We start from the raw sequence: 14,555 nt of genomic DNA, 5'->3' as shown, positions 1-14,555 counted from the left end.
CAAAATGTACATGCGGAAGGGAAATTCCCTGAATACGTCGAATTTTATTTTTTATTTTCTGAATAAATGTAAATTTTGTGCCATGGCGGCGGGTAAAATACAGGGTACACTGACGTCACTATATAACGCATTGCTGACGTAATCGATGATTTATTGAAACAAGAGCAGCGTTAATCAAACGAGGAACAAAATATGAAGAGACCAAGATACATAGAAACAATATTTCGTGCAAGGCTTCTAATGATAATAATGGGGATCGTTGACGAAACAATGGTTACTATGGCAACTCAGCTACGTCATTTGGCCGCGCTGAATAATAGGGGTGTAACGTCATGATTTGTGACGTCATTACTGCCGAGGGCATGATTTGTTGTGACGTCATAATTAGTGATGTCATGTTTTTGATGGAAACATAGGAATGTAGGAATAAAAGAAAATAAAAACATAGAAATCTTATATCATGATATTAAGATGTCTATGTGACCACGTTGGTCACGTGATAAATAAACGTCAGACACTACAGTGGGAAACATATTATGACGTCACATATAAGAACAATGGGTAACACTGTGACGTCAATTCAACTATTTTTAGAGAAGATATATAACATAGAACGCATTATGCTTTGGAAAAAACGTTCTATGATATATTTCTTTAAATGCTGTTGCACAGTGTTGGGGAAACCCCCTGTTCCGCGACTCCAAATAGATATCTTATACAGAAGAAGACGACGAGGCCGAGGACAACCCATGGAGACAAAATCCCCCGTTTTCTTGCGCCGTCGCTTTTACGTCACGATGACGTCGGTGCTCGTGACGTTTATCGTCGACGTCATCGTCGATAAAGTTTATGACGTCATTGGGGCGCGCCACGCTTGCTGACGTAGAAGGGGAATCCCGGGTTCTGATACGTTTAATAGAAGATATGAGACGAAGGTTGGTTTCCTCCAACCTCGTTATACGATCGTGTTGTTCACGTATAAGCGACTCCTTGCTATCAAGTAAAGCACGAAGTTCGGTTCGCTCACGGTGGTGGGCGGTTTCCACTGTGGTTAATCTGTGAATGAATACATGAAACTTATTTATCCTTGTTTGCTGTTTAATTTGGGGAATACATATATACACACACACTATAATTAATACATATGCTTACTTTTGCCTTGCTTTTAATTATATAAACACCTAACAGCAGGGCTATATAGCTCCACCCCTGGGTTTATAAAAACATGATATCGCTCCTGTTTTAAGTTGGTGAGGGGGGCATCACCCAACCACCCCTAATGTTTAGCATATGCATATACTTTACCCCATATGCCACCTATACACTCCAAAACCTGAATACTTAAAAACCCACCTCTCCACCATCTCTCTCACTTTCTCCTCTTTCTCCTCCTTTTGTTTCTTCCATTTCTCCTCGGAGGAAACCATCTGCTCCAAACTCCTCTGAGTCCTCCTCACTTTTTCCACTAGATGCGATTCTTTTGACTCCAGATTACGCTGGACATCCAACCCTGAACTCACTGAAGCACGAAGACGTTCAACTTCGGTTTCCAAACGAATAATGCGATCCTCGTACTAAATATTTATGATGTTAGTTAGTTAGTTATGATATCTATGTTAATTTTTGTACTTTAATACATTGTGTAAAAATCTCTATACTGTTATACATAAAATACAAAGATAGTGATAATAAACCATAAAACAAAGTAATTAAAAAGAAATATTAAAGTTTAAGAGAAAAGCATAAATTTTAGACCAGAGTTGGCCCATTTACCCCAACACTCAGGGTGCTTTAACCTATTAGTGACCACTAGGTTGGAGCAATTGCCCCTAAGTGCCTGCCTAAGGACACATCAGTATCGAGCATTGAACCCGGTACCCTTCGGTTACAATGTATTTGCCTCACCATTGAGCTATGAAGACTTTTGGGCATCAAAACTACCCGAAATATAGTTAAAACTTTCCAACTCACGTCTTTAGGAGTCAACACGGCATGTCCGTCTTCATTCTTTTCCTTATTAGGAGTTGCGACGTTGTTTAATATCCATTGTGCTGTGCGTGCTTCGGGGGATAGGGGGCCTTCAGGGGTCGAGGGGGGTAACGTGGGGTTCTGTTGGGGTTCGGGGGGTTTTATGGGGTTGCTGGGTTTGTGGTGGCTGCTACGACGGCCCTGGATGATTAATTTATTAATTAGTGGTTAATATTGTAATCAATAGTTTTACTAATATATAATGAGCTGTCCCATCTTACCCCAAACCTATTTAAACACGTTCCATCTTACCCCAACCCAATGTCCCATATTACCCCAACCAACCAAACATGTCCCGTCTTACCCCAACCCATTGTCCCACCTTACCATAACCAATTAAACATGGACCATCTTACCCCAACCTACCATATATTTACCACAATCATAACCACATACCTGGTTCTGAGGAATATGGGGTTGTTTCTGTTGTGTGGCAGATGTGGCGTGCCGTGACGTCTTGACACGTGCCGCGTTGGAGGTCGCGACAACCACTCGTGACTTGACAGCGGTCACTGGTGCGGTTACGAAGCCGTCTTGATCTTTACTCGACATTGAGTTTTCTGTTGGGGTGTGATGATATGCGTTAGATATATATACGTATCAATATATATATATATATGGTGATTTAAGTATATAATAAACACAGATTTTCAGGGCGACAGCGAGCACGAGGTACTCACCATTCTGCCTCACACGTCGTTCATTTGACGGCGACTCCCCTTCTACAATCTCACTCAACTCTAATATTGCATCGTGTTCGTCCAGAGCAAGATGGAGGGTCGGAATCTTTGACCCCGATGTCCGAACAGTATCCGCACTTCCCCTCCTCGCAGGAGTATACACACGATGCGAGGGAAGGCAAGGAACCGACATCTTCCGGTCCCCTCCTCCTCCTAAAGAGGACCTCGGTTTCGGAAGAGGTTTCTCATTCTTGCTCCTGAATTGAAGCCCCTTTTTAAGCTGGGCAGAATGCACTGGAGCGGAGAGGATGGACTGCGCTGACATTAACACATCATCTTCTTCTTTTCTCCCGTCCATCTTCGCATCTCTATTGATCCTAACATCGCTTGAGGAGGAGTTAGTTGCTGTTGTGGTCGACGACTCCCGGGACGACAACGATGAATCTTTGCTTCTCGTTTCCTCGCTGTCTTCGACACTAGGGGGAGTAGAGGGCTCTAGATATATTTTGGCTCGTCTATGTTGAGCAGGGGAATTGTTGTACGTCACAGTTTCCGATCCGAAGACGGTTTCAAGATGTTTAGATGAAGTTGTTTTGCTGACGTATTGTTGTGGTGTAGCTGTAATAATGGGTATTGTTACATCACACGAAAAGTTTAATAAATACAGAATAACAGTTTCTTTTATGATTTTTACAACATGTCAAAAAGTGACAATTTTTTGCAAACAGAATAAAAATGATGGTCCAGCATACTGTAGGGGTATTTACTGTATTTGGGACTCTTTATCCAAATAATTCACATGTGTTCTCTATATGGGAACTTGGGATGCAGACCAGGGAGGCCACATTACTGCTTTGGTGTGCAAGGTACCACAGATATTCTATTTTATACAAGTGAACTCCACACCTTGCACTTTTTAATGAATTTGTCAAAACAACAAAATTTACTTTTCTGCTTGTTGTTCCCATATTGTGCGTTGTTTCGTTCTTGTTGGCGAGTTTTACCTCTTTGTTGTTGTTGTTGTTGTTGTTGGTGGTAGGCAGGGTTAGCGTACATCAACGCCGGTTGTTGTTCTTGTTGTTGTTTGTTAAACACAAGGTTTTCCGTTGATGAAAGTGGCCATCCTATGTTGTTGTTGTTGTTGATTGATGCCTGAGGAAATTTAATGTTGATATTAATTATTTAGTGAGTAAGATTAACAAGGCTAATTTTTAATAGTTGATTTTTATTATTTCACAAATTTTTAGTTTTTGTAAAATACAAAATAATTTACAAAATAGTTTACCAAACCGTTTATGAATAAAAATAATAATTAATTAATAAACTCAAAGTTAATAAACTTAAAGTAATTAATTAAGGAACTCACCGGCAAAGCTGAATGGCTAACGTGGTGGGAAGGGGAATACCCGTTTGCGAAACCTGACGCATCACAATCCAAATGTCCGTTCCTAAAATCCCGTAAATCACCCATGGAAGCTGCTGCCCCGCCCCCGTATTTACGACCAATCATAGGCGTGCTACTCGAACCTGGGGTGAGCTCCGATCCACTAGGAGGAGATAGAGGGTTAAGGAATAAATATTTGTTTAAAAAAAAAAATGAAATGAAATTTAGTGTTGTGATCATCACTATATCACTATACAAGAACCGTTCAACTATATGAACATCAGATCAGGGTCAGATTCGCGGAATTTATTATAAAAAATGAAATTTATTCATATAAATATAAGGCAATTGCGTCTTGAAATAAACAAAAAATTGAACGTTGTTTTTTTAGCAGAGAAGATGGAAAATATTCAGTATAACCATTTTCTTACATATATACATCATTTTATGAGAACAGATCAAAAAATCACTCAAAAAGAGTCAAAATAAAGACACATATGTGTTCAAAAAATCAAACCAAATGTGTTGATTTTTCGAACACAAGTGATTTTTTCTGTAATAAAGACGCATGTATGAACTAATATCCGCCAACTAACCCAACAATGGAAGGATCCTCCACAATCTGTTCCAGATGATGCGACGCCGATGTTTTACGATGCGGGGGGGTGATGGTGGGGCTTTCTAATGCTTCCGTTATCTTCTGCAGGATTGGGGGTAGCGAGCCTAACTCATTGACCACTGTCTGAGGGGGTTGAGTTGGTGATTAGGTAATTGGTAATTTTTCTTATTATTTGTGTATAAAAATATTACTCTTTTCGAGCGATTTTTCCCGAAATTTATTAAACAAAAATTTATTATTTTTAATCCAAAATTACCCGATAATTTGTGTTTAAAAAAAAACTGTATTTCTGATATATTTTATTTCTGCAAATTCGTTAGTTGATAATAAATGATTATGGAATATTTATGTCAAAAAAAATCAAGAAAACCTTTCACACCGACAATAAAAACGCCAAGGCATGGGACCTATCGCTTAAGCTTCATATTATTTAATTTATAATTAGTGAACAACCACCATCATAACACAAGCCCACCTGTTCCAGCGTAGGTATAACTTCAACAAAGAAAGAGTGAAGTTTCGCGAACTCCTTCCCGAGGTCGACGAACCCCTCAAATCCCTTACATAGCGAGGGTACGTGGGGGTCCGACACGTTGGATATGAAACCCCCCATGTCGTCCCATTTCTCGCGAATGAAAACATCCATGAACTTCATGTATTCTTCTTTACTGCCGAATCTGAGGGAAATGTGGTTTCAGCAACTTTTGCGCAGTAAATAAGCAAGTTATTTAAACAAAATTACTGGAAAACAAAACAGATTATGATGTAAGAAGGCCATCTAAGGTTTTAACAAGTTTTAGGTTGTTTTCTATGTTAATTTCACCAATTTGATTACAAAAATAAAAACTTTTGTGAGTTATTGGAAGGATTTTGGAAAGTTCAAGCAAGTTTTGGGTGTGCAGAAGTCATTTTTCTGTAGTTTTTAAGGAATTAACAAGTTTTTAATAGTACTTTTTGTGTACAATTTTACGATTTTTTTACCAACATAGGTTGCAAACAGAGCAATGGGCCAACCCTGTACCAAATTCCAGGTCCTATAGCATGCCTTCTAGCTTTACAGCATACAGAATACATTAATCCAACAATACCTGCTTCTATTAGCAAGATTCTGAATAACTTTCGCGATCAATGTCAGCGTGCGCGACGTCTTCGGATCCGGGATCTCGTTTGCGAGTCCGAATAGACTTGGGTTGAGAATGGCTGGGCATAGAAGACGAAGGAATAATGAAGCCGTGACGAGACGATTCGCGATACGAGGTCGATTGTTCGCCTCACAATGAAGACGCCATTGTGACATCACTTCTCGGAGCTCGGACGGAAAATTACTGGAAAAGTATAAAAATCTTTATAAAAAAATTTAAAGTAACATTTTTTTGAAACAAAGTTGCTGAAGCTATTGCAGTGTGTGGATAATGAGTTGGTTTGATTATTTAAATCAGCATTTCTTAAACTTGGGTAAATTTATCCCATCGTGTAAACTCCTCGTATTTAGAGGGTGAATGAACTACCAATTGAATTCCACATCAGTTCAACTGATGTAATTAGTTGTTTTCGCTTTTTAATAAATGAAGGCCATATTACATATTGTGGGTAAATCTGATAAGCATCTTTGTTAAAAGGGTAAAGCACACAAAAAAGTTTAAGAAACACTGGATTAAATGATCACCAGACTCAGAATTAAACCAGGGATCTCTCAGTTACAGGGCATTCAAGCCCCCCCCAGTGAGCCTTGAACCGGGTACTTACTTAACGGAGGAAGTAATCTTACAGAGGGCAATCTCGCAACTCATTTGTAAATTCTTCTGGTTTGCATCCAAGGAGGCGTGAGGGGGGAGTCGGCTGCCGTCTACCTCACAATCCTCTTCCATTGAAAACAATGCACTTATGAATTCTCCTGTGATGTCATAATGTAAGTTTGTGAAGCCATAATAAAAGTAATATAAAATACAAAAGTTGTAATAAATAAAATATATCTTTAAATTGTAGTTGGTGGAATTTTTTAAAATTTTTTTGCTGCTTAATTCAGTAAAAACAATTGTTTTCTGGTCAGTTTCAATACAAACATAACAAAATATATATATATATATATATACAATTGTTTTAATTGTCTATATATATATAATTGTGTGTATATATTATATATTACAATTGTCTTCATTTTTAACGTTTCGGCTTAAAAACTAAGTTAAAAAGCTTTTAAAAAAGTTCAAAACTAATATATTTTTACTGGTTTGATTATTGCAACATAATTTGGCATAAAATGTCCTTTATTTGATAACAATTGATCAAACAAGCTAACAATGATAGTTTATCTTTCACAATGAAGTATTGTGTTTAAACAATGATAACATAAACACAGTTATAAAGAACAAACACCTTGTTATTCAACATCATTATGACATCACACTTCCTATTGTGATGTGTACGTGATGTGAATCAGATTATGACATCACAAACAACGACAATCAGTTGATAATCAATCAAATTTAAGCCACAAAAAAATAAAAATAACAGCAGGGTAAAATTTGGCCCATTCTTGCTAAACTGTCTGTTTCTAAAATGGCAGACAAATTCTATAATTAGTTTAAAACAATTTTCTCTGTTGAATTAATGCCCAGATTTATAATATAAACTTTTTAATTTTAAATTAAAACATTTTTAATTTCATATTTTTTTAATTTAAAAAAGCGATGACTTATATTATTAACAGGCAGTTAAAATATAATGCCCCTGGTCACTATAGGACCTCACCCATATAGAACAACCACAACCCACCCAACGTATTATAAAGATACCCCATCCCAACAAGCCTCAAGAAAGCTTCCACAGATTTTGTCCCGATCGTATTTTCACGGAAAATCAAACTTTCTTCCTCAACTTTATCGACCTCGTCCATCACAACGTCGCCCATGTATTCCTGTGATGCAAGGTATGATGTCATGAGTTGTGATGTCATAAGTTATGATGTCATAAATGTCATTTTTATTGCTTAGTTTATAATGTAATATTTACTAAGGCATTAATTAATATTGAAGACAATCATTATGATGTCATAACCACATATTATAATAAGTTCTGGAACTTCAAACCAACAACAATCCATTATGAGACACAACAAATAAACAATAGGGTTAATTTTTTGCCAAAATTCAAGCAGTGTTTCCAGTTACCTTTATAGATCCAGTTCCATACATAACGTTGACCATTATCCTCGCAAATTCATCTTTTCTGGCAACACTGAGTGAGTTTCTCAGTGTTTGACAAATATGCAGATAGTTGTCGCTTATATGTTCGGCAAAGCTTTTATAATGCTCAGTAGGTAAGACCCTTGTGGATAGGAACCTCGCTTTTATACGAACAGCCATTGATTCCCCGGCTTTACCCTTGTTATTACCACTAGGTGTTGATAGAGTGTACCTGGAGGTGAAAAGGTCGACTAATTAATTAATTGGTACGATTGCTTCTTTATTTTTTTAGAAGTATGTATAAATGTAACTTATTATCCTCACGTGACAGGGCAACGACAGTCATTATAACATGGGTGTTCTGTTTTAATATATTTAACACAAAAACCACATAAAACTCACCATTTTTCAAGTGTTTGTTGATTAGCAAGCGTTTTCACAGGCAGATTAACGAGCCCGATATAATCCTTGTCTTTTTTCTTCTTCTTATCAGAGTCTTTATATAGATGAACTGTGATATCTTCTATATGGGGCATGGAACTGAACTCAAAGTGTTCGCTCCATAATACGCTACTGTTGATGGAATAAAGGGAACTGTGAGGTCATAATGTAACATTCAGGTCATAATAATAATAATAACTATGATGTCATAATGAATGAGGTATTGCACATTATAATGTGAGAACCAACAGTGATTGAAACATTAGGTTAGGACAATGTACATATTTTTCTGTTTTGTTCATTAAGATGTTATATACAGTAGGGGAAGATGGAACACCTTTAGCACATGGTATCCAAATATCTTAATCGTCTTTTAAACAATTAACAATGGTCTATGGGAGTCGTGAGGAAATGGTTTTATAATTCTTTGACTGTTTTTTGTTTACTACCAAATGGGACGAGAAATTACAATGAAAAAGTGTCCCATCTCCCCCCACCCTACTATATATTACATGCTAAGAAAGTGCCCACACATTGGAGCAGTTGCCACCAGGCATAATGTAATATATAAATATATAAAGGTAGAATCTGCCACAACAGCTATTTATTTATAATTATCCACCATAATTATTACATTATGTTAAAACAATGGCCATATTGTTATGCAGCTGGACAGGATGTGATGTCATAATTGGTACAGAGGTTACATGAGTTCACACATATGTTAAAACAAAATTGTCATTAATGGGAAATAATGGCAAAAACTAATATTTAACTTTCGAAACAGTTGCTTGAGTCTGGTTGGTTAAAAGAAAAAAACTGGTCGTTAAAAACAACATTTTTTAAAATTGTGGCATTGGTTATTTATATTTTAAAATATGTTAATAAAAAATTATAAAATATTAGAAACAGATTTTGTAAAAGACACATATAATATATACAATGTAACAGTTATTCCTAAAAAGTTGACTTTATTTGTTATTTCTATATCAATATACAACTGCCACACCTGTCGTTCTTCAGCTTCGATGTGGTTCGCGCACATAACTTTCGATCCAAACAAATCTCGCAGAAATATCTTTTCTTGGTTGGTAATCCCTTCGCTTCTTGTACGAATAGTGTAAGTTGGTGTTCGATGCGACGACTGTTGTCCTGGAATTAATAACATTGTTGGTATAATTATTATGTTATTATGGTAAACATGCCATAATTGAAATTTTTTGTAATTAGGACAATTTTTTGACAGCTAGTTTTACAAAATGCCAACAAAACAATAACTTTGAATTGGTTGCACCACTTTTCACAGATGTTTATATAAGTTAAGTTGACCAGCACAGTAAAAAACTCACCAAGTTTGGGTTAATCGTTCGTTTAATCTTTTCGATCCAAGCTTCCCTTTCTCCGGCCGAATCGCAACCAAAACATCGGCTATCTCCTTTGTGGGTAACAACCTGGGGTGTATGTTAATATATAAACGCACATAGATATTGTTGACATACATATACTATATGATTGAGGTCATAAGCATTTGTAACAGGGGCGATATTATATGTTTAGAACCCCAAATGTGGACAAGTGGGGTAATGGACTTTGGCCTAAATGTAGGACCTCAACCGTATAAAATGTAGATATACAACATTTGGTTTGTACATACGCATACATCAATATAAACTGCACCTTGAAACAGTGAGCCTTTTTAAATATACTATGGTTTATAATGTGGGACATATTGAGACAATCTATATGATTCTATAACATGATAATATACTATGGGACCCCGCCACAAAGCAGTGATCTTTTCCCAATATACTATGATGTATAGTGTGGTATATACAATGGTACTGTATATACTTTGGCAGTGGTGTAATATACTTGGTAATCAATGCTACCCACCTCAAAGCAATGATCTTTTCCCAATATACTATGATGTAACGGTCGCACAATCGCTCCGTCGTAATCTGATGGTGACGACGTAAGATCCAATGTATCGGGGGACTCTATGGCCGGCATGAAGAAGGGGAGCTCGACCTCGGGTTTAGGGGGCCCACCCTGCGCCATGAGTGCACTGCACGGGAGAATATGGGGTTAGCTGGGGGTTTTACTGGTTAAAAATTGTATTTTGTTATTGAATTTTGTTAATAAAAAAATGGAAACTATTTAAAAGACTTGTTTAATTGTAATAGTTAATGCGAAAATATGTTTTGGGTAATTGTAAAACATTTTCACAGGTGTTTATGTTGTTTTTGTTGTACTTGAATAAAAAAAAAATATATATATATGCTTAGGTGCCATTCACTAATTAACAACAATTTATGAAAAGATTGAAGTACAAACAATTCAACTTTCACAATAACATCCAAAAGGTTTTGTGAACCACTGTAGAAGGCGACCCAACCAAACCAAATGGTGGCCCAGGGGTTGAGAAGTACTTCACTAAATGCCAATGTATTGACACATTATATACAATGTACTATTGCATGAATAGAGTTTACATGTGTGGTTGTATTCATTTTGTTTCCTGTTGCTTTGCATCAGCTATTCAATGTTTGTTTACTTAATATAAGCATTTAGGAAGTGCAGTGTTGCCAGGTGGATTTTGTGAGGAAAAAATGAATCGCAACACTGTTTTTTTGCAGCATTTATTGCAAAGGTAGTAAAGTAATGAACGGGCACAAAGTGGAAATTTTATTGAGCACGTAGTGTATCGGGTATTTAAGGTTGTGCATATTATTCACTTCTGCTGTGTTAAAAAACATATAAGAAAATGAATGAAAAACTTCTAAAGAATCCAAAATTAAACAAAAACTGCATAAAATATGCAAAATTTTAGTAAAAAGTGCCAAGAAATGTTTATATTTTCATAAAAAATGCACAAATTCAATAAAAAGAATATCTCAATTTATATAAAGTAAATAAATCTTACTCGAAACAAGGCATCATGGGGCAGCAATTAAGGTCAAATACCGAAGATACCAAACACAACATTGTAGACCATTTATATAAAGCTACCCTACCATGGTTATGAAAACTAGACTAATAATATATACACCCTGTAATATTAATTGGAAATACTTTAGTAGTTTTTACAAAAAAAAATGCTTGTAGTTTTATATATAAGTAAAAAAAGTAGCCTAGTTATATACATACCCTGTAATATTTTTTAGAAAAATAAGTTTTATGATTTAAAAAAGCACGTATTTTTTTGTCCAATACCCATAAAGTTTCGTTTTAATTATTTTCTTTTCCATTCATATCAAGCCATCATATTATTAATATTAGTAATTACTCGATTTATATATACACCCTGTATTATTAATTGGAAAACTTTTTAATATACAACACGTTGTTAGTTTATTAATAAAAGCCTTTAAAATGTAAAACGTCTAGTAAAAAAAAGGCGTTTAAAATGTAAAAAAAATTGGTCCAAGAAAGTCTTTTAAAATGTAAAACCTCTGAATGTTTAGTTCAATTTAGTTTATGAGTAAACTTGTAATAAATTCTACGAATCTGACCCTGATCTGGTCCTCATAGAGTTGAACGATTCTTGTATAGTAAAATACATAAGGATCTGGTGCTACGAAAACGTAACAGACAAAAATCAAGTTTTGGTTTATAAGTTAGTTTATTTACATAAAGCTTATCCTAATTTTACTAAATTAATTATATTTTCACCTCTTATATTAATTGCACAACTTTTCACAGGTGTTTATGACTGTGTATATCGTAAATAAATATCCAAAATATAAAACTATCAATTAGATTTAATAATTGCTTTATAATTTGACTGATTTATGATTTTATGATCAAACAGTTGATATTATTAGGTTTTGTGTTTAATTATTAATTTACCAATTAAAAAATATGGTTTTATTTCTGCTGTTTTTGAAACCAGCCATAATGTAATATATAAGTTACAGGCTCTTTTAAAAAAAACGCGAGTTTAATTTTCTCAACATTGTATAGCATATAAAATTTCTGTTTTTTCCTCCTTTTTTCATAACTGTTAATAATAACTGCCCTCTGCAAATAATAACCTCTTAGAAATAATTGTTACAACTTTCTGATAAATAATTGACATAAAAATCAACCAAACAAAATATTAACTATAACTTATTAACATATTATTATTAACTTTCTGCTAATTAATCAAAATAATTAATAACATATTAACTGCCAACGATAACTTTTCGACACATAATTAATACATGCTTTTTAATCTATCAAAACAATAACAATAAACTGTACCTAATCTTCTAATTAAACAATTAATCTTCTAATTAAATAAACAATTAATAACATAAGTTATAACTAAACAATTAAACAACATTTGCAAAACCACTGTATTATGTGCACACAATTGATGCATTGTGACGTAATAAAGCTTACTACTACGTAACAATGGATCCATTGTTGCTTCCTGGTGTGTGTGAACAGGATATGACATCATAAAGCAAGGTGGGTAGCAGAAATGCACAGGAAAACAAACTTTAATGGATTTAATCCAACGTATAGGCGTTACTTTATATATATATAGTCTCAACTTTATGTACAGTAGGTTGGGGAAATATGGGACACCTTTTAAATCTTTTTCCCACCCCCTTTAGAAGTAAACAAAGAAAATTAAAAGAATTATAAAACCGTGTTCTCACGACTCCCATAGACTGTTTTCATTTGTTTAAAACACGATCAGGATATTTGGATAATATGTGCTAAAAGTGTCCCAACTTTCCCACCCTACTATATATAGACTTTTTAGGGTGGGAAGATTACTTTGGGAGCGCCTGGGGTAAAACTATGAATATAAATTTATTTAACTATCTACATTTGACTAAAATAACTCATGCTATAATACACTGTCTAAACTAACAACTAATACTGGATACTAATATAGTAGTGGGAAAAGACGAGACACCGATTTATTTTCCCGTCCCATTTAGTAGTAAACAAAAAACATTCAAAGAATTATAAAACCTATCCTCACAACGCCGATAGACCGTTGTTAATTGTTTAAAAAATGATCAGGATATTTGGATATTGTGTGCTTAAGGTGTCCCATCTTCCCCCACCATAATAAACCACAAAAACTAAGTAAAAAAATAATATAAAAGTAAATTTCTCTCTATATATACATTATGCCTGGTAGCAACCACATTAGCAGAATACTTCCAATGCTTCATATCCAAACAACAACAATATAGTATGTATGTCTGCAACTTGTTATAACTAACGTCATAATATCGCAGTTACTTACTTAGTTATGACTCATTTAATGCAATCAACAAATACCAATATTGGGATGTGTATTGTAGCTATGTGTGTGTGTGTGTGTGTGTCACTGAAGACCTAACCCCTATAAAACTACAGTTGTGTATCAAAAAACTGCCTTAGTGGGGTAAAGATGGTAGCACCCTGGGTGTTGGGGTAATAGACCTACATCCCAGGTCTCAGGTGTGCCTCACTAAAGACCTCACCCTTGTAGAATAGAATCTCTATTATTGAGTGTCTATTAACTGCCTCAGTGGGGTCTAGATGATAGCACCCTGGGTGTTGGGGTAATATACCTACATCCCAGGTCTCAGGTGTACCTCACTAAAGACCTCACCCTTGTAGAATAGAATCTATGTTATTAAGTATCTATAAACTGTCTAAGTGGAAAAATAATTATAAATTAATAATTTAACTGTTGACATCATCAGTGCTTGTAAAAGACTGAGTAGACTTGGTGAAACATCTGCTGTATTATAATAAGTCTATACTCGATAACTTTAACTTTTTAAACACAAACCAACTAAGTAATGCAACAAAACCAGAACAAAACGAAACCAAAACACAGAACACCCCATTTTAAAGGAAATGAATCATTCAAAAAAAATTCTAAAAAACTTTTTTTTGTTTATTTTTTAAAAAATGTGCTATTTATATCTTCACGGTGTATAAATGTATTTTGAATATTTTTATGCAAATGTTATCATGTTTATTTTTGTTATATCTTTCATAATACTTTTTGTTTGAATCTTAGCATATTTTTGAATCCGTAATTGAAGAAACAAATAAAAGTTATTAACTTATTATTATTATTTTAGTTAATGAAAAATTTGGACTTAATGCCAGGTCCTCAAGAACCCATATAATGATAGTATGATAATATAGTTTATTAGTTAGTTTGGGGTATTTTGTCGCTTGATTTTGTTTATTTCCAGAACTGATAACAAATAAAA

At 34.8% G+C, this 14,555-nt stretch overlaps 1 protein-coding gene across 10 annotated transcripts in view; it reads right to left on the bottom strand.

Moving 5' to 3' along the window:
* Positions 1–134: 134 nt before the first annotated feature.
* The window catches only part of LOC149725920 (uncharacterized), a 53,909-nt gene continuing 39,488 nt past the window's right edge, over positions 135–14,555 (bottom strand). For 8 of the 10 annotated variants that reach the window (XM_089891652.1, XM_089891654.1, XM_089891650.1 and 5 more), the window contains 17 exons: positions 10,231–10,402; positions 9,687–9,788; positions 9,347–9,489; positions 8,299–8,469; positions 7,882–8,128; positions 7,487–7,628; positions 6,458–6,605; positions 5,800–6,036; positions 5,187–5,388; positions 4,689–4,834; positions 4,075–4,255; positions 3,656–3,860; positions 2,709–3,326; positions 2,425–2,588; positions 1,972–2,169; positions 1,354–1,574; positions 135–1,056 (listed from right to left, as the gene is read on the bottom strand). In XM_089891652.1, coding sequence (XP_089747778.1) covers positions 714–1,056; positions 1,354–1,574; positions 1,972–2,169; positions 2,425–2,588; positions 2,709–3,326; positions 3,656–3,860; positions 4,075–4,255; positions 4,689–4,834; positions 5,187–5,388; positions 5,800–6,036; positions 6,458–6,605; positions 7,487–7,628; positions 7,882–8,128; positions 8,299–8,469; positions 9,347–9,489; positions 9,687–9,788; positions 10,231–10,402 — 3,640 coding nt within the window. In that variant the 3' untranslated portion in view covers positions 135–713. Of the gene's footprint in view, positions 1,057–1,353; positions 1,575–1,971; positions 2,170–2,424; positions 2,589–2,708; positions 3,327–3,655; positions 3,861–4,074; positions 4,256–4,688; positions 4,835–5,186; positions 5,389–5,799; positions 6,037–6,457; positions 6,606–7,486; positions 7,629–7,881; positions 8,129–8,298; positions 8,470–9,346; positions 9,490–9,686; positions 9,789–10,230; positions 10,403–11,260; positions 11,408–14,555 lie in introns of those variants that run through there. The other 2 variants (XM_089891660.1, XM_089891651.1) reach the window with 2 other exon arrangements.

The sequence above is a fragment of the Ciona robusta genome, chromosome 13 (genome assembly GCF_009617815.1).
Source record: "Ciona robusta chromosome 13, ASM961781v2".
Taxonomy (NCBI): domain Eukaryota; kingdom Metazoa; phylum Chordata; class Ascidiacea; order Phlebobranchia; family Cionidae; genus Ciona; species Ciona robusta.
The sequence above is the reverse complement of the archived record's forward strand: the minus strand, read 5'-3'. Positions and strand labels throughout refer to the sequence as shown.